Source organism: Protomyctophum parallelum (assembly GCF_964188405.1).
Source record: "Protomyctophum parallelum genome assembly, chromosome: 18".
Taxonomy (NCBI): domain Eukaryota; kingdom Metazoa; phylum Chordata; class Actinopteri; order Myctophiformes; family Myctophidae; genus Protomyctophum; species Protomyctophum parallelum.
This window is the reverse complement of record NC_139716.1, coordinates 30,040,260-30,063,506: the sequence shown is the minus strand read 5'-3', so window position 1 is coordinate 30,063,506 and position 23,247 is coordinate 30,040,260. Positions and strand designations below refer to the sequence as shown.

At 42.7% G+C, this 23,247-nt stretch overlaps 1 protein-coding gene across 1 annotated transcript in view; it reads left to right on the top strand.

The window, feature by feature from the left end:
- slc7a8a (solute carrier family 7 member 8a) overlaps positions 1-23,247 on the top strand; it is a 38,032-nt gene that overhangs the window by 10,640 nt on the left and 4,145 nt on the right. The window contains exons 2-10 of the mRNA XM_083788598.1: positions 1,001-1,205; positions 5,577-5,728; positions 14,292-14,417; positions 17,558-17,711; positions 18,869-18,992; positions 19,927-20,030; positions 21,481-21,577; positions 22,144-22,293; positions 22,937-23,114. Of these exons, the coding sequence (XP_083644724.1) occupies positions 1,001-1,205; positions 5,577-5,728; positions 14,292-14,417; positions 17,558-17,711; positions 18,869-18,992; positions 19,927-20,030; positions 21,481-21,577; positions 22,144-22,293; positions 22,937-23,114 (1,290 nt within the window). The remainder of the gene's footprint in view (positions 1-1,000; positions 1,206-5,576; positions 5,729-14,291; positions 14,418-17,557; positions 17,712-18,868; positions 18,993-19,926; positions 20,031-21,480; positions 21,578-22,143; positions 22,294-22,936; positions 23,115-23,247) is intronic.

Below are 23,247 nucleotides of genomic sequence, written 5' to 3'. Positions count from 1 at the left end.
TGGACAGTATGTGTCTCTGATGTCTTGGTACAGTGGACAGTATGTGTCTCTGATGTCTTGGTACAGTGGACATAGTATGTGTCTCTGATGTCTTGGTACAGTGGACAGATGGCTTGGAAGTGTAGCTCAGCCTCTACCTCGTTTTGTGTGCAGTGGGTGCATAGTCTGTCTTTTCTTGGGAGCCAGATCTGCCTATGGCGGAATTTCTCCATCGTAAGACTGTGTTCGCTGAGTCTATATAGGGTTTCTAATCCATTTTGGAATTATATTCCACTGGTAGTTTTGGACTGGAACCAGTTGGTGTAAAGCTCACTGAGCTGAGCATGTTTCTTTCTCTCTCTCTCTCTCTCTTTCTCTCTCTCTCTCTCTCTCTCTGTCTTCCTCCCTCTCCCTCCATATTCTCGTACTCTGTGCTGAGTCAGCAAATTCGCTTCCACTTTATCCACTTATCTGTTTGTTTTCATGCTGTACTTGCATTATTTACCAGTTTATGCTCACACACACACACACACACACACACACACACACACACACACACACACACACACACACACACACACACACACACACACACACACACACACACACACACACACACACACTGTAGCCAATCACTGCCCATCTCCATCAAACTCACTCCCCCTACCCCTTTCCAATGTTCTGGTAATTTTCGTTTAACCATTTTGTTAATTTTTGCTTCATTTACTCAAATGGTCAGATCATAACATATCTTTCTCATTCTGAGCCAGTTAAACTGTTTACTGCTGGTGACTATCCACACTTTTCCTGGGCTGTATGTGCTCCAGTTCCTGTCGATTTGATCCAATGAAAGCCAATGAAACTGGTCAGATGACCAATGATATCGAATGAAATCAACAGGAACTGGAGCACACACAACCCAGGAAAAGTGTGGATAACAGTCAGTGGTGACTGTAACGTTGCAACCGGCGCGTGTCACGTTAATAACGGCCCTCCTCAAACATTGTCCCTCTCACATCAGGCAACATCATCGGTTCCGGCATCTTCGTCAGCCCAAAGGGAGTGTTGGAGAACGCCAGCTCGGTGGGCCTGGCTCTTATCGTGTGGATCGTCACCGGCATCATCACCGCCATCGGTGCGCTGTGCTACGCCGAGTTGGGCGTCACCATCCCAAAGTCTGGGGGCGACTACTCCTACGTCAAGGACATCTTCGGAGGATTGGCTGGGTAAGAGGACTGCACTATAGAGCACACACTGTAGGGGTAAAACGTGAATGAATGAACCGTGTTTCTGGTGACTCTCGAGTTTTCCGTTTTGCGATCCGATTCTAATCACTTAATCCAATATACTTTACTGCACCGGGGTCTCCCAGGGACCCTCCTTTATCCCCTCCATGCCAAATCTATTCTTCGAACATAGTGGTGCACATAGACATATAAAAGGCTAGATGGCGCAAGGCGGCGTCTCCGTTATCATTCCTGGCGGCCATCTTGCTACAGTGAACCTTTCTGGTATGGTATATAGCTGGTGATCAGCTCAAACTAAAATACTCTTAAGGATGGAGTGCCACGATTTTTTTCCACCCTAAAACATGATATCAGGTATTATTATATAATATAAGGAGAAAGAACTTTTTCCAAAAAGTGTACAGTATTTGTTAAAATCATGCTTTCATGTGGACACGCCCACCAGTTCATTAAGTATGCCTGGTTTGCCTGGTGGGTGGTGATGGGTGGTGATCCAACTGAACTGAAGCCGCACTCACAGCTGTAGTTGTATGATAAAAGGGGGAGGGGTTAGGGGAGGGGCTGATAGTGTGATGTCACTATTTTACTGTTTATTTCATTGGCACGTTTGACTGTCAAGGGTTCAGCCTCCAGGAAGAAACCCTAAATACAATGTCACTACACCATTGCACATGAAAACGAGGGTGTCTAATGAAGTACCTCATAGACAAAAAATGGAAAAATACAAAAATTAACTCGCGGAAATATGACAGATTTACAAACGGTTTGGTTAATTACAAACGTTATCAACGTGGCTATGATTCAGGATGCTTATCTGCTTAATGCTATTTTTATATGAAACTACGTGACGACGTCGCTCTCGATTGGCCCACAGTGTGGGCGAGCCATCTAGCCTCAGGTATACATGAGGACTGGTGAACCCTCTCAACAAACTTTTTTTCATATAACTACTGTCTGAAAACAACGCGCAACCATATGACCCAGTTTTGAAAAACGAGGGCCTCTCTCACAATTAGATTTAAAACGACAGGGATTTAGGCGAACATACCAACATGTCTCCTTTCATCCCCATGAATGAGAAAGCCTCACGATCTAGGTCAGACTGCAGCTAATCCTGAGCAGGGCGGTCTCGCTGTATCTCCTGGTCGAGTACAGTAGTGCTGATTTTAACCCATTTAGGCCTGACGTCGAAATAAAAAAAAGCCTTCTAAATCCTGACAGTTTTATGAATGTCAGTGGTTCTCAAACATTTTCATGGACCCCAAATATACATTGGCCGCCGACCCCCCATCTGAAAATAAGTTGTTCCAGGGACCCTCCCTGCAGTAGCAAAGATTTGAGTTAAAAACTCGCTCTGTAACCTATATATTCAAAGATTTAAGGCACATTTTTTTTAAAATTCAAAAATAGCAGACCTACAAGTTCATGCACCACCGAGTGGAGCTTGTAGATCTGCTATTTGTCAATAGCTAAAGTATAACAGAATGCTTGAAACACCAAAAAGGGGTTCCCGCCCAGAAGGGCTTAACGAAGCCCCAGGAAGGCTATCCAACGTTGAAGCTGCCACTACCTATTGGCCAAAAGTGGAACTGCAGCACGTTCATGGAGGTGGACGGACGGACGGACGGACGGACGTTCAGTGACGTCATGTGCGTAACGTTCCATACGCTCTTCCGCTCACTCGAGCCATTGAGTTATAATGGTACTTCCGGCAGTCTTCCGGGTGCTTCAAAATGCCCACCTTTATTCGTTCATTTAGTCGGGGAACAGTGTATATTGATGAACATTAAACATTAAAAATGCAGCGTAAATATACCAGATTTAGCAAAACATGCTAATTCCCATCTGCAGTCCCCAGACATCAAACATAATACAAACAGGACTGACATATAGGACATAGCATACAAATACCTAGTACATTTCAAATGTAATAAGATTAGTAAGAATACAAAATAAGCAACTTCTGAGCAACTTCTATTGAAATGATAGAGTCCTTTATAAGGACTCTATCATTATAAAGGATAGAGTCCATAAGGATAGAGTCCTTCCTCTATCCTTTATAACTCTATGATTTTAACATCCAAAATTAAGGAGGAAGTATACGTCGTTTTGTCTTGTCAGGCCGTGAATGGAAATGTTTAACCCATTTTGGGCGGGAACCCCTTTTGGTGTTTTAACTAAGCATTATGTTATACTTTAGCTATTGCTACGAGCTTGTAGGTCTGCTATTTTTTTTTAAATAGAAGAACGACTGACATAGAAACATAGCTTTTTTCAGAAAACTGTCAGGATGTAGAAGACATTTTTAGAATCTGATCTCAGGTGCTCTATACTGAATAAGGCCCATGGGAACCATCCTTGACCATAGGAATGCCTCCAGCGAAACATTGTCTTTTGTTCGATTGGATTTCATACAAGCTGTGCTTTTTTTTGTGTTGCCTGGACTATAAACATAGATTAGACGATTGTTTTCACAACTACAGCCATCTACTAGCTATCGGGGGGTATTTTGGGAAGGGAATTCAAGCAGACAAAACAGCCAATGATTGTTTTGTGTCCCTTTGTACTACCCCGAAATTCTTTGTAGTAGAGTCTCGTTTCAAATGCTCGGTTTGAAGTGTTGAGACCGTACAGTCTCCATGTATGTGCCCTCTCTGTAAAATAAATAAGCTTGGTTCAACACAAAGGCTTTTTTTTTCTTGAAGGGGGGGTGGGGGGGGGGGGGTCAATCCGCCTTGGCCGCTTCCGTTGTGCTTACAGTCTTATGGCGCTCATACAACACATTCCTATTAGACATAAATCCCATTAACGGAGGAGAACTCGGCGGAGTGTAACGAGAATATTCTGCTTGTATGTAAGCTTATGGACATGTGGTTGGAAAATGTGTTCTCGCTACTAGTCTGCCAAACGTCGGGCTCTCTGGGGTCACCACCACCATTGTTTTGGCACGAACACAATTGCATTAAAAAATTTACCGTAAGCACTCAAACCCTCAGTTGACCGGATTCCCAGGGGCTTTAACCCATTTTGGGCTGGAACCCCTTTTGGTGTTTTAAACATTATGTTATTGAAAAATAGCAGATCTACAAGCTCATAGCGCGGTGGCGCGCTACGAGCTTGTAGGTCTGCTATTTTTGAAAAATCGTGAAAATGTGGCGCAAATTTGGAATATATATATTTTTTCACGTTTTTAACTCAAATCTTTGCTTCTGGGGGGGTCCCTGGAACAACATATTTTTACATGGGGTTCAGCAGCCTCTTACATACATTTTTTGGGTTCCTTGACATGAAATATTGAGCACCACTGATATAGAAACATAGGTATTTCAGAAAACTGTCAGGATTTAGAAGTCATTGTTTTAATTTCGACGTCAGGCCTAAATGGCCCCCTTCCTGTCATGTTCCCCCCAGGATAGGGACACTAGGGTTCATGCGGCTAAAACTCAGCTGACCTCAATGTCCTCCATCTCACTCAGTCACAATTAATCTTTTAGTGGAGGCAGCTGTGAGCCCTCATGCCACCGTTGCCGCGTGCTCGAAGGGATACTCTGGCATCTACGAGTAGTATACGACAGCCAGCCGGTCACCTCCGTAAACAATGACGTTATACTTTAATGAAACAAGCAAAGTCGGTGTCCATAACGGCCCCAATTGAATGTTGGGGCTTGCTCATGTCCGTCCACCATGCCAAATAATTAAACATCATAACATATAGTATGGGGAGAGACAAGAGAAATGGTTATTATTAAGTGAGCAATTATTCTTGCAATTATAAGTCAAGCGAAGTGGATTTCGCTAGTGGTTAAAAATACCAAAACAAATGTTAATATTCGGCGTATGGACAATGCAACGCATGAAAACGCGTGGATTGTATGGGGGATCCACAACCACAAGAGTGGGAAGAGCATGCATGCCAGTATCCTGAACCCCCCCCCCCCTAATCTTTATTGTCCCGAAGGATATTTGTCTTCACAATCTGTTCAACACCCAGATCAAAAACAACACAGAGCACATAACACCAAGACAATACAACAAAAACACGAGGTCCCCACTCCACTGTGTACAGAACCATCCTATTGGCGGGGCAGTTTGTTTAATGCCGCGATGGCTGAGGGGACAAAGCTCCTACTAAAACTGACCTTTTTCCATGGCAAGGTTCTGTATCTTTGTCCAGATGGCATAGGGTTATAGGGTGAGGGTTTGAGATAGGTTGTAGTTGTAGGACTAATGACTGGTCTAAACTAAGTTCTGCACCCAGTTCATCACCATACCAGACGCCATATACATCTATGTGTAACTAAACAACTTATTTTCCCCTCCTTCCTTCCGTACGTTGTCGTCTCCCAAAAGGTTCCTGCGTCTGTGGATCGCCGTGCTGGTCATCTACCCCACCAACCAGGCCGTGATCGCTCTGACCTTCTCCAACTACGTGCTGCAGCCGCTGTTCCCCACCTGCTTTCCCCCGGAGAACGGCCTGCGCCTGCTGGCCGCCATCTGCCTGTGTGAGTAGTAGTGACAACAACAACTATACTAGACGTGAAAGTTACAGAATATTTTGTTGTCAAAACACCAATTGTTGCCATGGTGTATTGAAGTTGGTATAAGAGAGATAATAGGCTCAAAATAACAATTCTTCTATGTTCTCTAATTGTGTAGACTTCTTGTAAATTAAGTAATGCAATAATTTAACTCTTGAGAGGGTATACAATGAAACCAAATGGACCCATACGGGTCCAATTGGTTTCATTTTACGCTCTCAAGAGTTAAAGGGTCGGTTACAACAACTCTCCATCATTTAGCTGGGGGACCACCTGGAAGTTGGAACCCTCTCAAGGACCACTGGTGGTCCCCGGACCACTGGTTTGAAAACCACTACTGTAAAGTGAAGACAGTGTGCGCGATTCTCCTACTCTTCCAGTTCATTTATCCGACGCACCTTTTTCCTTCTGGTCCTTGATATGAAAACGTTTTGAGCACCACTGATATACTGTATAGCAACATACATTTTTCAAAAAAACATTTGACATTTGGCCTCAGGTCTTTAAACTCCAAGCTGCACCAATGCAACTTGTCGCAACTCCTTGCAACAAAACAGTTTTAAGGTCAACCGCACCAATGCAACTCCTTGCAAAGTGCCATTGGGGGAGAATGGTTACAAGTAGTCGCATGTTGCAAGGAGTCGCACGGCGAATCATTGGTGCGTTACGGACTTTACTACAGTACTTGGAGTAAATGTACAGTGTCACTTACACCCACGTGGCAGTCACTGCTTTGGTGTGTACAGGCCAAAACATTATAGTGAAACACATTCGTGGAATTCAGCCGGCCCCGTGCAACTTATATGCCTGTCAAAGAAATGTCACCTTCCTGCTTCTCTTTTTACATGTTTCTGTTAAGTCAGCAGAGGTCTTTCAAAACCTGTCACCCTGGTGGGGAACCGGTTGATCTCTGGCTTTTTTTCTCTGCCGCCGCGTAGCAGCAAACGCAATGTGCTTTCACAACATCTAGCTCAGGGGTGCCCTTTTTTGACTCCTTCCTTAAATGACCAGCTCGTCAAGATCTACCCACCATTGCTGAAAATAGTTGTATAAATTTGTACCCGAGGGTGCTTTGGAATAGCGGCGCTGGCATTACATATATAAGACAAATGCACTTGGAATGGGAAAATGAGGGGGAGAAATAGAATAGGTAGGGTTTTTTTATTTTTATATATAATGGTACCGCGCTGTTTGTGCAGCACAGCAACACTTTTGCATTGTGGATTTGAGCTGACAAGCCCTTTTTGATGTCACTCGATGTCACTTGAATTGAATTCAAGTGGCAGATGCCAAAAATGTTTTTTTATATATTTAATTGAAATATTCTTTTCACTGACTAAAACTAAATGGAAACTAACTAAATGAAAACTAAGCTACTGTATGATGACTAAAACTAAGACTAATAGTGACAATTTCATCAACAAATAAAAACTACACTAAAATGAGAGATCCAGTATCAGCTTTCCATTTGGTTGCATGCTGAAACACGCTGTGAGCTTGTAGATCGGCCATTTTCAGCAAGTGTAAAATCAACCATTACGACGGTATCAAGGCCAGCCAAAATAAAATAAAATCACTAAGTTAACTGTAGATTTAGTCGACTAAAATATTATATTTAGTCTACTAAAACAATACAACATTCCAGGTGACTAAGATGTGAAAAAAACTGTAAAACTAAATTCAAGATTTTCAAATAAAATCAATATTTGCTTTCAAAATCAACACTGCGGGCAAGAGAGGAAAAAGTGTGTGTGTGTGTGTGTGTGTGTGTGTGTGTGTGTGTGTGTGTGTGTGTGTGTGTGTGTGTGTGTGTGTGTGTGTGTGTGTGAGTGAGTGTGCGTGCGTGCGTGCATGTGCGTGTGTGTGAGAGAGAAAGATAGGAAGGGATATTTATTTAGGCAAAATAAAGGTACACGCATACAGGCCATACAGTGCACAGCAGTGTAGCAAACAACATGCCCTGCAGTCAACAGGTCAGATGCAAGAAAGGTTTAGGTCCCAGGTTCCACTCAAATGGAAGACGTGTGACAAATTCTAGAAGGAAATTCATAACAATGTATTGAAGCTTTTCAACTTCAGCATATTACATGACACGGTGTGAGCAGCTGGTAGATATAGAATGTATGTAATACCAGCTATTGTTCCTGAATGTTTGCCCCAGCAGAGACGCTATAGGGTTAATGTGGTTAAAAAGACGTTATACATCGCTATAAGATAAACACATCCCCACAACTTGTCTTTGTTTGTTTGTCTTACAAACAAACAAGCCTCGCCTACTGCAGTTTTCTCTCACACAAATTCAAACCATTTGAGAGCTAAGAGTTCAGTGCCACAGTGCACACCTGAACTCACTTCAACTAATGAACTAAAATGTTGATAAGAATTGACACGGCGGCCAAACAGTTCCAATCGCTATATTTAAGGGCATGATATAAGCAGGCTGAAGTGAACTGAATTTAATAACATCACATTCTTGCAGGTATAGTGACAGTAACAGTACTGTACTGTAGCCTACCTGTTAATATCTTTTGGGCAGCTGTTGTTGATGATGACTTTACCAGCGTGAGCCAGCATGAGACTTATACAATTAACTATACTCACCTAATGACGCAGAGAGGTTCCATGTTTCACAATACTTCCAAAGTGTGTACATTGTTTAAGTCACAGATACATGGTTTTCATATCGTAAATACATACAATACATATGAACTTTGGCTAAAAGCTTGTGTTTAATCACTGTGGTTCTTGCCCCGGCATCATAACAACTGTCATGGCAGTTTGGCTATACAACCGAAACAGACTTCCTCTTAGCTCTTCAAAATAAGAGGCATTTGGTCAACACTAGTTTTATTTCTAAGTCTACTTACAGGACGTAGATAGACATTTGTAGGACCCTGAGATAATGGTTTGAATGGGCCCCGCTGCCTGCTGTTCGCACCGAGAGGCATATGGCTCGCAAAGTGCAACCAAGTAAAGGTCTGTGACAGCTGGAAGGCCCGCCGGGCCCCTGGAATTCTGCGCTGGGGAAAGGCCGTACCCCGAAACTCCGGCCCCTGACGGATCGCCCCTGTCAGTTCTCTTTACTTCAGTGAGATGCAGATACAGGGGGAGGGCAGCTTAGTTTAGAAGTGCTTAGTTTTTCTGGTTTATACAAATGGCTGCTCTTTGGAAGGGGATCAAATAACGACAGTGACATTCTGCGGTAATTTTTTTTTGTGCAAATAGCAGATCTACATGCACAACACGTCGCATCCTGACTTGCTGTGAGCTTGTCGATATGCTGTCTAAATCTAACGTGTGGAGATAGAGCTCAAGATCCAAAAGAGAAATTTGTTTGTTTGCCTGCATGGACCCAAACTAGAGAAAAGAGCAGATCAGGATTTCCACTAAACTTTCTATTTATTATGGAAATAACTAGATTTTTTTTTTCATGAAATACTTTTGAAATAATATATCCTTGCTTTCGTGGAGGAACCATCAGTAACTTCATTTAGATTTTTTTGTTTGTTTTGCTATTGAACACCAAAACATATTGAATCAATAAATTATTAAAAGGTGCTTCAGACAAAACTTCTTAACGCCAAAGCAGCTGTAACTCCACCGCCTCTCTCCCTCTCATGCAAGTAATACTATAATATATATATAGTATATAAAGTCACAATACCAACTTTGATGAGGCGGTATTGTTTTGTTTTAAAAATGTAATGTTTTCTTAATTTCCTGAAAAAAAAATATATAATAATTTCCTGAAAAATGAAGATTTTGGAGTTAGGTGGTTTCTTAGCGACAGCAGAGATATATATTTTAAATGTAGGAAAAAGAGAAATTAGTTAGAACTTTCTCTTCTATCTACCTCTGTCTTTCTTTCTGATGCTCTTCTGTGACTTAACCTTTGGCCCGGTGTCATCTAAGGTACGGTTGAGAGAGAACGACGTAAGTGGCCTAGTGGAGGAGTGTGGCGGCGCATGAGAATGCGTCAAAACAAACAGATGACTTTGTTTCCGCCGCTGGGAACCTCGCACACACTGCTCAAATACCACGGGTTGTCATCAGGCAGTCAAAGCAGGCTAGGCAGGGACACAAAGTGCGTGTGTGTGCGTGCGTGCGTGTCCACGTGACGCGTTTGTGTATATATACGAGTGTTTATTCAATTCTGCATCACAGAAGAGAACATGCTAACGATAATGAGTCCACAGCGGTGGTCTTTCCATTGGTTTAACCGATAGTAACCTAAACCCCAGGCCATCGAAGAAATCACCTTTAAAAAAAAAAGTCTGGACTTCTATGATCCCTACCAATGAATAAACACAGCCTGGAGGAATTTGTGGTGTGTGCCACAATGTCTAAATACCATTTCCGTGGCCTTATCCGCCCCACAAATAATTAAAACTCTGGGGGGAACAGCTGAGGCACTTGTTGTTTTGAGGGACTATACCTTCAAACTACCAACAAAGTTGTTACAATTAAAAAAAAAAAAAATGTCTTGCTAAAACACGGAAAGAAACGGTTTCTTTGAAGATAGAAGTGTTTGTTTCCAATCCATGCCATTGTTTGAATTGATCCACGGGGGTTAGAATGCACCTGCAGCCAAAGTATCTGGTGACCAAGTGGTGGAAAGTAACTAAGTACATTTACTTAAGTACTGTACTTTTGGATCCAAATATTGTACTTTTACCCCACTACATTTATTTAAAAACTTTATTTCCTACTTACTTAGATTTAGATTATCGCTACAAAACATACATTAAACCTCGACCCTATATATATCTATATATATAATATACATTTCTGCCATTTGAATTTTCAAAAGATTTTTAATACATTTGAAAACGTGAAACATTTGAGCACTTTTTCCACCACTGCTTGTGACGTGGTGTTATTGGTCTTTGGTTGGCATGGCAGGCCTTCAGCCGTTTGCACACATATATGCACGCACGCACACGCATGCAGACAAATTGTTCATGTACTGTACCTGTCTTTTCCAAGTACTGTCGACTCTTTCCCACATAAACCCTACATACTTCAGTGGCAGGAGTCCCCCAGGTGTCAATACTACCCCCCCCCCCCCCCCCCCATCCTTTTTCCCTCTACACTAAATCTCTGTGGCAGACACAGCAGATCTACGAGCTCACACTGTGCCGGGGTTGCGTCACATTGTGAGCTTGTAGATCGGCTATTGAGCTTGTAACCTTGGTAGGTTGGCTGCTATATTTTCCCCTGAATAGGGGCATTATGGGATTACAGTGAAAACATTTGTTATGTCGACTTCTGTCAAGAACTGCCTGCTGAACCACTCTCATTGGTCAACTGTTGTTCAGGTATTCTGATTCAAGTTTTATGGAAGTGCCTGCAATGTAAGACATTTGGGTTCCTTTCTGGTGAATAGGACAGATGTTGTTTTCTGAGGTTACTCAGTAGGTATTTTGGTAGAACTCCACCTGTTTGTTGTTGATGGCGACAAGTGGGTGAGAGGTTATATTCCGGCTCCCTTCCAGCCTCATATTTGTTATCCATACGTGTTGTGTTGTGTTGTTTTGTGTTGTGTAACTCTTGTGTTGTGGTGGTGTCGTGGCGTGGCGTGCCGTGTGTGTGGTCGTGTGTGTGTGCACGGCACGCGTGCGTGCGTGTGTACGTGCGTGTGTGTGCTTGTACAGGATATCTGTTATTTCATAAGCCTTCCAATAACCTGAGGCTAGTGTATATGTCTCATAATTGCCATATACTTTTCTATGACCCAGCCACCACCTCCACTACCAGATTTAGTGACAGCCAGCTGACACCAGTTGTCCCACCAGTTATACAGAGACCAGGGTTATATAAAAGTATATGGTTTCACCAACACGTGAGATCGCCTGAGAGGTCTATACCTCTTCCTGCAGATGGTTGAAAGGGAGGGAGGTCAGGCTTTATTCCAGCGTATAGCTAACTCATCGTAATCGTAATACTGTACATACATACACAAGCAAAGAACACTCTGTGAGTGCTCCTCAGCTTACAGACAGCCGGGGCAGCAGCAGCCAGTTCCTGGCTTTCTCGGAACAGGTCCCCAGGCATTCATGACGGATCTGATTCAGCCTGTTCCACTTAAGATCAAGTGGGAGGCAGCAATGTTGTTTGTGACAGATCATATATATATAGTGTGTGTGTGTGTGTGTGTGTGTGTGTGTGTGTGTGTGTGTGTGTGTGTGTGTGTGTGTGTGTGTGTGTGTGTGTGTGTGTGTGTGTGTGTGTGTGTGTGTGTGTGTGTGTGTGTGTGTGTGTGTGTGTGTGTGTGTGTGTGTGTGTGTGTGAGTGACAGAGAGAGAGCGTGTATGTGCGCAAAACAAAATAGAGGAATTCGGATTTCAAGGAATTCAACGATTGCACACCACTGCACACCAATGGAATGACAGTTGCGTTATAAGAGGTTGAACCACATGGGTGGCAAATTTTCCCCAAAAATTGGAAGTAGCTAAAAATAGCGAATCTGGAAGCTCAAAATGAACTGTGAGATTGTAGATCGGCTACATTTGACGTACAACGACGAAAGAGTTTTAAGACATGTTCACTCATGGCTGATCTGCGGATTAACCTGTTGAATTTGACTGGCTGGCTGACTGCGGGCATGCGTGTGTGAGCATGTGCGTATGTGTGGCCGCCGTGTGCGTGACTGACTGTGTGTGTGTGTGTGTGTGTGTGTGTGTGTGTGTGTGTGTGTGTGTGTATATATTTATATCCTATTTAGGCCTGACGTCAAAATAAAAATAAAACGTTCCCTCTGAAAGAATATATATTCAAAGACTTGTGCCGCATTTTTACGATAAAAAAAAAATAGCAGACCTACAAGCTCGTAGCGCGCCACTCGGTGGCGCGCTATGAGCTTGTAGATCTGCTATTTTTCAATAGCTAAAGTATAACATAATGCTTAGTTAAAACACCAAACCCAGAATGGGTTAAATATAACACATGTACCCATATACAGTACACAATGTAACTTAGTTTTCATTTATTGCTATCGAGAGGGATATTGGTACAGCAGTACTGTAACCACCCCCCCCCATCTGCAGACACTGTTTTGTCTGCAGCAGACATGTGTGTACTGTTCCTGTTCCAGACTAGAGTCCCACAATGTCGTAAACCTTTCCACAATGGCCGTAAACAAGCACACCACACATGTCTTTCCTTCTGAGTGTTGTGTGTTTCTATTTGTTTTAGTATCGATGCAGTTCTACATCCAGTAAGCAAGGTTCCCGTGCAGACATTTTTACAGCTCTAGCAGTGATTTTCAACTATTTTCATTTCAAGGACCCCCCAGTTTGATATGCAACAGGCTACGGACTCCCATTTCTATCTCTGAGACCCCAATTCATATTGTATAATCAAAGTTAATTCAACTCTGAGTGTACACATGGAACCAAATGGACCCGTTACTCTCTACTCCATGTGCAGCCGTGCAGGTCTGTTCATGTGTCATCTAAAAAAAACAAGCTCTGGCTGTGCTATCTGCCTTTGTTCCCTGGCTGTGATAGCAGCTCAGCACATCTGCATTTGATGTAAAGACTTGTGTTCCCATGGAGTCAAACAAGAGTAGCCTATTATATGTGTCTTTCATCTGGGCTACTTTGCCTTATTTTCTTTACTATTTAAAAAAACATTTTTGAAAAGTTAAATTTGCCAATCTACAAGCTCACAATGTGTCGATGTAGATTGGCTATTTTAACTATTCTAAATTGTTTTTCTAAATAGTAAACAAGAACGAAAATTACTGATCTACAAGCTGTGTCACGATTATGAATTAGCTAGGCTTTAGCTAAAGAACATACAGTACAGTATAATGTAAGGCATATAAAAGATTAGGGGTGAAGTTCATTGTCATGATGCGATGGAACCAAAGGTCGCTGACTTTTATGACATGTCACATTTGCCACCTGTGGACTTCTAAAGGTCCCGTTGTTCACAGTTGCTGGATCAGCCATTTTCTGGTCGACCACTAGTCAGTAGTGAGAACGCCACCACAGCAATAAATTCACATTGCCATTTGTACATGATGTACAAAATGGCTCCAGTCATTCATTCATTCGTTCACTCACTCACTCACTCACTCACTCACTCACTCACTCACTCACTCACTCACTCGCTCACAAACTCACAAAAAAGAAAGAAAAGAAAATAATAATAATATTAATACCGGTAATAATAATAATCTGACCAAGACCAAGAAGTCAATGAATAAAATTGTGCAAAATTACACAGGAAAACAATTCTTCACGTATAGGACCTTAAAAATAAGAAAGGCATGTAATTTAACGTTATATATAAAAATACTTCAAATAATAACAATACAATAGCCTACTTCCAATTAACACCACGATGAATAGAAATGAAATGAAATATGGTGTATGCTAACTATGTTCTTTTGTTCTTTTCTCTCCCTGTGTGTGTGTGTGTGTGTGTGTGTGTGTGTGTGTGTGTGTGTGTGTGTGTGTGTGTGTGTGTGTGTGTGTGTGTGTGTGTGTGTGTACATGCCTGCGTGTGTGTGCATCTGTAGTGCTGCTGACGTGGGTGAACTGTGCCAGCGTGCGATGGGCCACCCGGGTTCAGGACTTGTTCACCGCTGGCAAGCTGCTGGCCCTGGCTCTCATCATCGTCATGGGTATCGTGCAGATCTGCAAGGGTAGGCTGGCTGACGCCTTCTGGGCTATGTGCGTGTGTGCGTGTGTGTGTGTGTGTGTGTGTGTGTGTGTGTGTGTGTGTGTGTGTGTGTGTGTGTGTGTGTGTGTGAGAGCCTGTGTGTGCTCGCATGAGTGTGTGCGTGCAAGCGCGCATGCGTACGTACGTGCGTGCGTACGTACGTACATGTGTGCTTGGTACAGTACAGTCCTGCGTATACGTGACGTGTGTCCAATGTTATATAATCAATTCCACTCCATCTGTGTCTGGTGGACTCACTGTGGTCTCACTTTCCAACGGTGAGAACCGTTAAACTGATTTGATTTTCGACATGTATCTGTATTACATTTGCTGTAGGGTGAAACGCCACCAACATTGTGCTGACATGGTTTACTCCAGTGATGTCAGTGTGGTCAAATCTGTGAATGTAAAAAGAAATAGCCTACTTGATTCTTTACTCACTATACCCTCTGTGGCTGTTGCATTGTCCTCGTTGGCTGTTGTTATGGCAAAATGGTATACTTGAATAATGAATCAGGTTCATGTCGGCGGTCATATAGATAGCATGCTTGCCCATGAAATGCATCTCAGGAATTAAAGGAACACAGAGATTGATTGATAATTGTTTTAACAGTGTGTAAATGGTGCATTTATATAGCGCCTTTATCCAAGGCGCTTTACAGAGACTTGCATTAAATTCACCCATTCACACACCGATGCCCGGAGGAAACCATGCAAGGCACCAACCTGCACATCGGGAGCAATTAGGGGTTCAGAGTCTTGCTCAGGGACACTTTGACACTAACTCTGGGGGAGCCCACAGGGTTTCGAACTGGGAACCTTGCGGTTGCCATCCGGTCACTCTACCCCCTGAGCCACTGCCACCCCACTGCCGCCCAGTTTGTAGAATGGGTACAGTTCAATGAAAGTACAGGTCAATACAAAATCTACCAAGAAGATGAAACCAGAAAAAAGCACTAAGACTTGTTTACATAAGGGTCCTCCATTTTAAAGACATTTATACAGATATACACACATACACACACATACACAAAAAAAATCATCACATACACGGTTAGGAAATAAGGGAAAACAAGTACAGTATAGAAAAATAGGGGGGGGACGGGGGGGGGGGGGGACTTTAACTTTTTTACAGGGGCTAGTTTCAAATTGCAGTGCTCTTTGAGAGCGGTGTTGAAGGAGTCAAATATGGTAAATATTGTAAATATTTGTAAATACAGACTGTTCTAGACTGTGACAACCATGACTTTTTCAATGGACTGCAAATCAAAAAAAGTTATGCAGTCCCTAGACTCCCTATACCCATTTTGGGCGGGAACCCCTTTTGGTGTTAGCATTATGTTATGCTTTAGCTATTGAAAAATAGCAGATCTACAAGCTCATAGGGCGCCACCGAGTGGCGCGCTACGAGCTTGTAGGTCTGCTATTTTTGAAAAATCGAAGAACGACTGACATAGAAACATAGCTTTTTCAGAAAACTGTCAGGATGTAGAAGACATTTTTAGAATCTGATCTCAGGTCAAAATGGGACAGCACAGTAACTGCACACAGACACAGACAGACAGACATGCACAAGCATAAGCACGTGCACACACGGTCACCGGGGACACATTCTCCACTGTACGGAGTCTCCCTACGAATGACCAGGGCCGGGGTCAGTGAGTTCCCTGGTCCGACGATGGGCCCCTCTCTGGTTAAAACTCACATCACTAATGTCGTTTTCATATCAGCCACGTCTCTGCGGGTTAGGGCATTCACAACACGGCAGGGGGCCAGCTTTCACAGCAGAGCCGCGGTGGCTATGGGGCTATACAGCTTGGGCTAATACTCTATGTACACAGGGGAGGATTTCTGTCTGAGCCCTTTGACGACAACGCAGAGCACAATGGGGTGATTTGCCTTCCCTCTGAGAGCAACGGGAGAATTCGGTTGTGAAAGAGTCACATAGCCGGCGACCCGTTTTCATGCAGAGGTGTCATTTCAGGGGAACTAGAAAACGGACCGTTAATTAAAGGACCACTTCACCACTTTTCAACCTATCTTCATATAATGACAGTAATGACAGTTTTCTGAAAAAGCTATGTTTCTATGTCAGTCGTTCTTAAAATTTTCAAAAATAGCAGACCTACAAGCTCGTAGCGCGCCACTCAGTGGCGCCCTATGAGCTTGTAGATCTGACTATTTTTCAATAGCTAAAGCATAACATAATACGACCCATTTTCATGCAGAGGGGTCATTTCAGGGGAACTAGAAAACGGACCGTTAAAGTCACTTCACCACTTTTCAACCTATCTTCATATAATAGGTCCTCACTAATAATCATGATAAAATGGCACGATTTTTTTCCTACTCAGTCTGTGTCTCATATAGGAGGGCTGTGGGGCAGTTCAGAAACCGTGACAGAAACCAGTGACATCATCATTAGGCAGATTTTTTTTTTAAACAAGATTTTTTTTACAAAAAATGTTTAGATTTTCATTATTAACGACGGCTTCCATTTTCGCATTGCAACTTTTCAAGACTAGAAAGCCTGCAGTTTTTCTTCCCCATCGATGATGTCACTGGGAGACGGTTTCTGAACTGCCCACACAGCCCTCCTATGAGACACAGACTGAGTAGAAAAAATTGCGCCATTTTTTCATGATTATTAGTGAGGACCTATTATAATAAGATAGCGGTGAAGTGGTCCTTTAAGGTATTTCAAATATAGCGAAAACAGACGATTTGACGGCTTACGGCGTGTCGTCGTAGCGTGTTGTGAGCTTGTTGTGAGCTGTAGAAATCTAGCACAGGTGTTCCTAATTTTGATCCCAAGCTTGATGACCACAGGCCTGTCCATTGCCTTTATTTGATTGATCGTGAAGTACAGACTGATACGTATAGTGATCCAATATCTGTTTCTTTTTTTTTTTACCAAAACTATGCCATATATAATGCAAAAAAATAAATCTGTGTATTGCTTTCTCTCTCCCACCTTTTTCTGTCTCCTCGTTTATATGCCGTGCCAATCTCTTCTCCTCTATTATTACATTTAAAGAAATGCACTAGATTTCTCATGCAGCAATTAAACCTCATGCCATTGATATCGTATATATTGACCTTGTCCCTTAACCCTTTCTACAGGAGAGTATTACTGGTTGGAACCGGCCAATGCCTTTGAGCCATTCCAGGAGTACGACGTGGGTCTGATCGCCTTGGCGTTCCTACAAGGCTCCTTCGCCTACGGAGGATGGAACTTCCTCAACTACGTCACGGAGGAGCTGGTCGACCCCTATGTGTAAGGACGACTCTCTTTGTGGTCGCTGGAAATGCCACCAGATTATATGCGTGATTTAGGCCACAGAGTTACGGACCTGTAAAGGGTCCATTTGTTTCCTAATCAATCATTTTCCTGGTGCCCCCCCTGGAACGACTCCAAGGACCCCTAGGGGTCCCCGGACCTCACTTTGAGAACCTCTGGTTCAAACAACACTGAAGAAACCCATTTTGGGGCGGGAACCCCTTTTGGTGTTAGCATTACGTTATGCTTTAGCTATTGAAAAATAGCAGATCTACAAGCTCTACGAGCTTGTAGGTCTGCTATTTTCTTTTATCGAAGAACCACTGACATAGAAACATAGCTTTTTTCAGAAAACTGTCAGGATGTAGAAGACATTTTTTTAATCTGATCTCAGGTCAGAATGGGTTAAAATATACATGGTGGCCACTTTTTAGGTCATTGTTGTTCCACATTGGGGACAAACTCTTGTCATTGTCTAGCCAGTGGTATAGTTAGTGGAGTTATCATCCACTTCCAAACAGACCTGGTCCACTTTCTTCGGTCATTCTGGGTTTAACTTCATTGAATTTCACTTAGCATGAGAGAAGATTCTTACTCGGAAAATAGTAATGCAATTTTGTAATTTTCATTTTTTTGTATAGATCATTGATTTATTTCCTCATTTCCTTTTGTTAATATATTTTTCTCCTGCCCCTTCTTAATAATATGATTGTCATGTCCTTTTGTTAACCTTAATATGCAATAATACCCCTCATCAAACCTTCCTCTCTTAATATCCTCTTTCAAAATATCTCTCTGTTCTTCGGTCACACACACGCACACACAAACACGCACGCACACGCTCTATCTTTTATCTTCCTTTCTTTTCTCATCCTTTCAAACCTCTCTCCTCCATTTCCTTCCTTCTCTCTTCCCCCACTTTGTTTCTCCACTAATATCTCTAATGTTTGCTGTAGTGTCCAGCCACTTGTATTGCATAGGGTACCAGGATGTTATACACAGGTGGGTATATGATTAAGTGGCGGTGATTACATGCAATGTGACTGTGATTTTGATTCAGTGTACCGAACGAGTAAAGACTACAAGGCAGCCCTGTGTCCGGTGTGTTTCAATACTTATATGTGAATCTACAACACTACATTTGCCTTCTCCAGGAACCTTCCTCGTGCCATATTCATCTCCATACCCCTGGTGACGTTCGTCTACGTCTTTGCCAACATCGCCTACGTCACGGCCATGAGCCCGGCGGAGTTGCTCGCCTCCAACGCTGTTGCCGTGGTGAGTAGCATGATGCAGCGGGTGGAGAAAGTATACTCAGGGTTTTTTTTTTTTACTTAAGTAAAAGTACCAATACTGCAATATGGAAGTACTCCGTTACGAGTACAAGTCCGGATTTCAAAATGTACTTGACTGAAAGTGCAAAAGTATCGACATCAAGATGTACTTGACGTACAAAAAGTAAACGTAGCCTACTCATTATGTGGAATCTCCCATTTCAAGATTTCAAATGTATAATATTCATTTGAAAATAGCTGATCTACAAGCTCACAATGCGACGCATTGTGAGCTTGTAGATCGGCTATTTTCAAATGCCCAACATGTGTACATATAGGGCTGAAGTGGTTAATGTAGGTTTTGTAATAATAATCAAAATCTATAAAGTAACTATAGTAACTAAAGTTGTCAAATAATTGTAGTGGAGTAAAAGTAAAAATATTTGTCTCTGAAATGTAATAGGGTAGAAGTAAAAAGACTGAAAATGTGACATACTCAAGTACAAATACCTCAACATTTTACTTAAGTAGGCTACAGTACTAAATGTACTTAGTTACTTTCCACCACTGGCGAGTAAGCCCCACCCAGGGCGGCTTTGGTGCAGAGTGGTCCTGTGATCTCAACCAAACACAGGCCTCGACTGTCGAAGGCCTCTTACGCCCTCTAGTGGCCTCACTGTGTCAAAGGCTCTGACTTTGCTGCATGCCATGAAATGTGGTTATACCCTACCTACCTTTTCTGGATCAGGGCCCCAAATATGATCTGCTATTTTTCAATAGCTAAAGCATAACATAACCAAAAGGGGTTCCCGCCCCAAAATGGGTAAAATAAGGGGTTGTTGTTGTTGTTTTGGCGTGGCTAACCATCACCGTGTCTGTCCCTTATACTCTCTCGCTCTCTCTCTCTCCTCTATCTAAACTCCACCCGTCCATCCCAGACGTTTGGTGAGAAGCTGCTCGGCGTCATGTCCTGGATCATGCCCATCTCCGTGGCCTTCTCCACCTTCGGAGGAGTCAACGGCTCCCTCTTCACCTCCTCACGGTTAGTTAGCTCATACATGGGCAACTTTAACTTTACTTCAGTGTTATGTAGCTTTAATGACTACTGTTAAAATGTTATTTTCTTTTTTATGTCCAATGTATTTGTATTTAGTTCATAAAGTTAACATACTGTGACTGTAACTAAATGCATTTGAAAAGAAAAATAAGGTTACTTTTCAGGATTCCAATTAAAAAATAGACAAAATTATTCAGGATTTCAATTCAAATATTAAATATAGCAAGCTCAAAACACGTCGCACTGCAACACGTTTTGAGCTCGTAGATCAGCTATTTTTGCTACGACAGAAATATGCAATGTGGAAATATAGTGGCCCTCTCCATCGTCAAAGTTTCCCACCCCTGCACATACAAATATCCTACTGTAGTTTTCTGCAGAGGCCTACAGTAGTGAGACGTACAGGAGAAGAAAGAGTTCCTCTCATGTGGCAGAGGTGACAACGAAACGACCATGGCCTCAAACGAGAGTTTCTGTGTATTTATTTGTCAAGGTCAGCATTGGGGGAAGGGGGGGGGGAGCAAAAGAGAGGCCTCTGCTCTGACAATAAAGATCGCATGGCTACCTCGTTGAGGGGGACAGTTTGGCAGAAGTGAGTTTTAGAAAGGGGTCACTATAACTAAATGCAATTGAAATGAAATAAAAAGGTTACTTAAAAAACAAACAAAAAAAAACATAGTTCAGGATTTCAATTAAAATATAGCAAATATAGCTGATCTACAATTATTTTTTTATTCAAATTTATTCTGGATGTTCTGGCTTTCATGGTATAGCCTCGATTCCTCGGTGGTTGTGAACGCAGCACCATCTGCCATCTACAGTATGTAGGCGGAATTGATTTTTGGGTACCATTCAGCTGAGCTTACAATTTCATACCTATAATCAACTCGTTTCTTAAATCTCCCGTTGTCCTTTTCTTCCTGCCAGGATCATTTAGATAATTTATACCGCAATTGAAATATCTCATGCATCCGACATGGCGACATCTCACTGGGCTGAACGTTTAAGCTAGTCTATTTGACGATATTATCACAGTGCAAGGGCAGGAGCAATTAGGACCCAATTGCAGACAGATAGGCAGGCAGATGAGCTTCAATGCAAGGGTTTTATTCCAAAAAACCAACACAAGGAATACAAGGAACTTGAAGTACATAAATCAGGGATACATGAGGAGCTGAACACTACTGACATTAAGTGACGAACTAGCAAGGGAAAAGAACAAACAGGGGAGTATAAATAGACACAGACTAACTAGCCACAGGTGAAACAAAACTAAAAATCAAGACAGGGATTGGCTGGGGGACTAAGAGGACACAAAACACAAAACAAAGACTAATCTTCACAATACAGGTTAGACAAGGCAGGTACACAAGTTAACACGTCACGAACCGTGACAGATAATAACCCCCCCCCCCCTCCCCTCTCTCTCTAACAGCTTGTTCTTTGCTGGCGCCAGGGAAGGCCACCTCCCGAGTCTGCTCGCTATGATTCATGTGAAGCGCTGCACCCCCATCCCTGCCTTGCTCTTCACTGTGAGTACCTTCTCTAAATCAATGCTTTTCGAACTTTTTTCCCCCATTATTTATTCTGCATTTGAGCCATGTACGGGCCACCATTTGATGACATTTTAGCCTCTCAGACCCCAAAACTATATAAAGAATATTTTGTTATCGTCGGATAATTTCCATGCTGTATGGACGTTGGTATACCATTAGGAGAGATAACAGGCGTTTAACAATAATTTAACTCTTGAGAGCGTCAAATGAAACCAAATGGAGCCGGAAGGGTCCATCATTTAGCCACTGGTTGAAAACCTACTGTTCTAAAATGAACTCTAACTCAAATGGGGCCACCAATGAAAAGTGTCTATGTGGCTATAATAAGTTCAAACCACTGTCCTGAATGAACTCTAACTTGTACAAATGGGGCCACCAATGCAAAGTGTCTATGTGGCTATAATAAGTTCAAACCACTGTCCTAAATTAACTCTAACTTGTACAAATGGGGCCACCAATGCAAAGTGTCTATGTGGCTATAATAAGTTGGGTCCCTTTATGCTGTCACCCACCACTGACTACTATTCTTGGTCTTCCTCCAGTGTCTGTCCACCCTGCTGATGCTGTGCACCAGTGACATGTACACCCTCATCAACTACGTGGGCTTCATCAACTACCTCTTCTACGGAGTCACTGTCGCCGGGCAGATTGTCCTGCGCATTAGGCAGCCCAATATGGTCCGACCAATTAAAGTGAGTGCTCATGGAGATGCATGGCACTGTGCCCCAGTAGTGCTCTCTATATATACGCTGCCGCCACTTTGTCTTCTTGACTCGACTAATGACGACATTAATCTTATTAGCCAAAAGTAGCGTGTTAGCAATGTGCTGTTTAAGTATAATGGCTCTGCTGTTAATGGAAAGGCAATCAGCTCTGCTCGATAAGGTGAACCTACTAGCAAGGCAGCATGTCAGTCAGGTGGAGATGACAGAATATACCATTCTTATTTTTAGTTTGTTTGCTATAATTTGCTTGGCGTGTGGCTTTTGCCACACAGAGCTATATGAGGCAAGCCAAACATTTATGCTTAAAGAATCACAATCTGAATAAACTTCACATCACAGGTGTACAGGTGTAAATTGGGTGAAATATAGTTTTTTGTGCAAGTTCCATCGTTCGTAGAGCGAGGAAGAGCAAGCAGAAAAAACACAGGAAGAAACTTTTCAAAAGAAACAGGCCAATGTGTATAATACATACTGTATAGAATATCCAATTAGCAGGTATACAGCCTCCAAACAGTTTAAAGATATACTGTCTAACCCTCGGCCTGATCAACATGGCTGTACAAATGAATGTTCTCTTCTCTCACTCCCTCTTTCCATTTCTCATCTATAGATCAGCCTAATCTGGCCAGTTATCTACCTGTTGTTCTGGGCCTTCCTGCTCATCTTCTCACTCTACTCCGAGCCCGTGGTGTGCGGCATCGGCCTGGCCATCATGCTGACCGGCGTTCCCGTGTACTTCCTGGGAGTCTACTGGGACAACAAGCCACAGTGCTTCGATGCCTTCGTCGGTAAGGTCAAACTTAACGGTCTCAGCTTTCGGGCAGATTTTTTGGGTTCTTTATTATTTGTCTCCCGAGGAAGAAATTTGTCTTAGACAAAGGGCCCTGCATGCAAGCGTAGCCCTTATGCCAATGTCGCTGC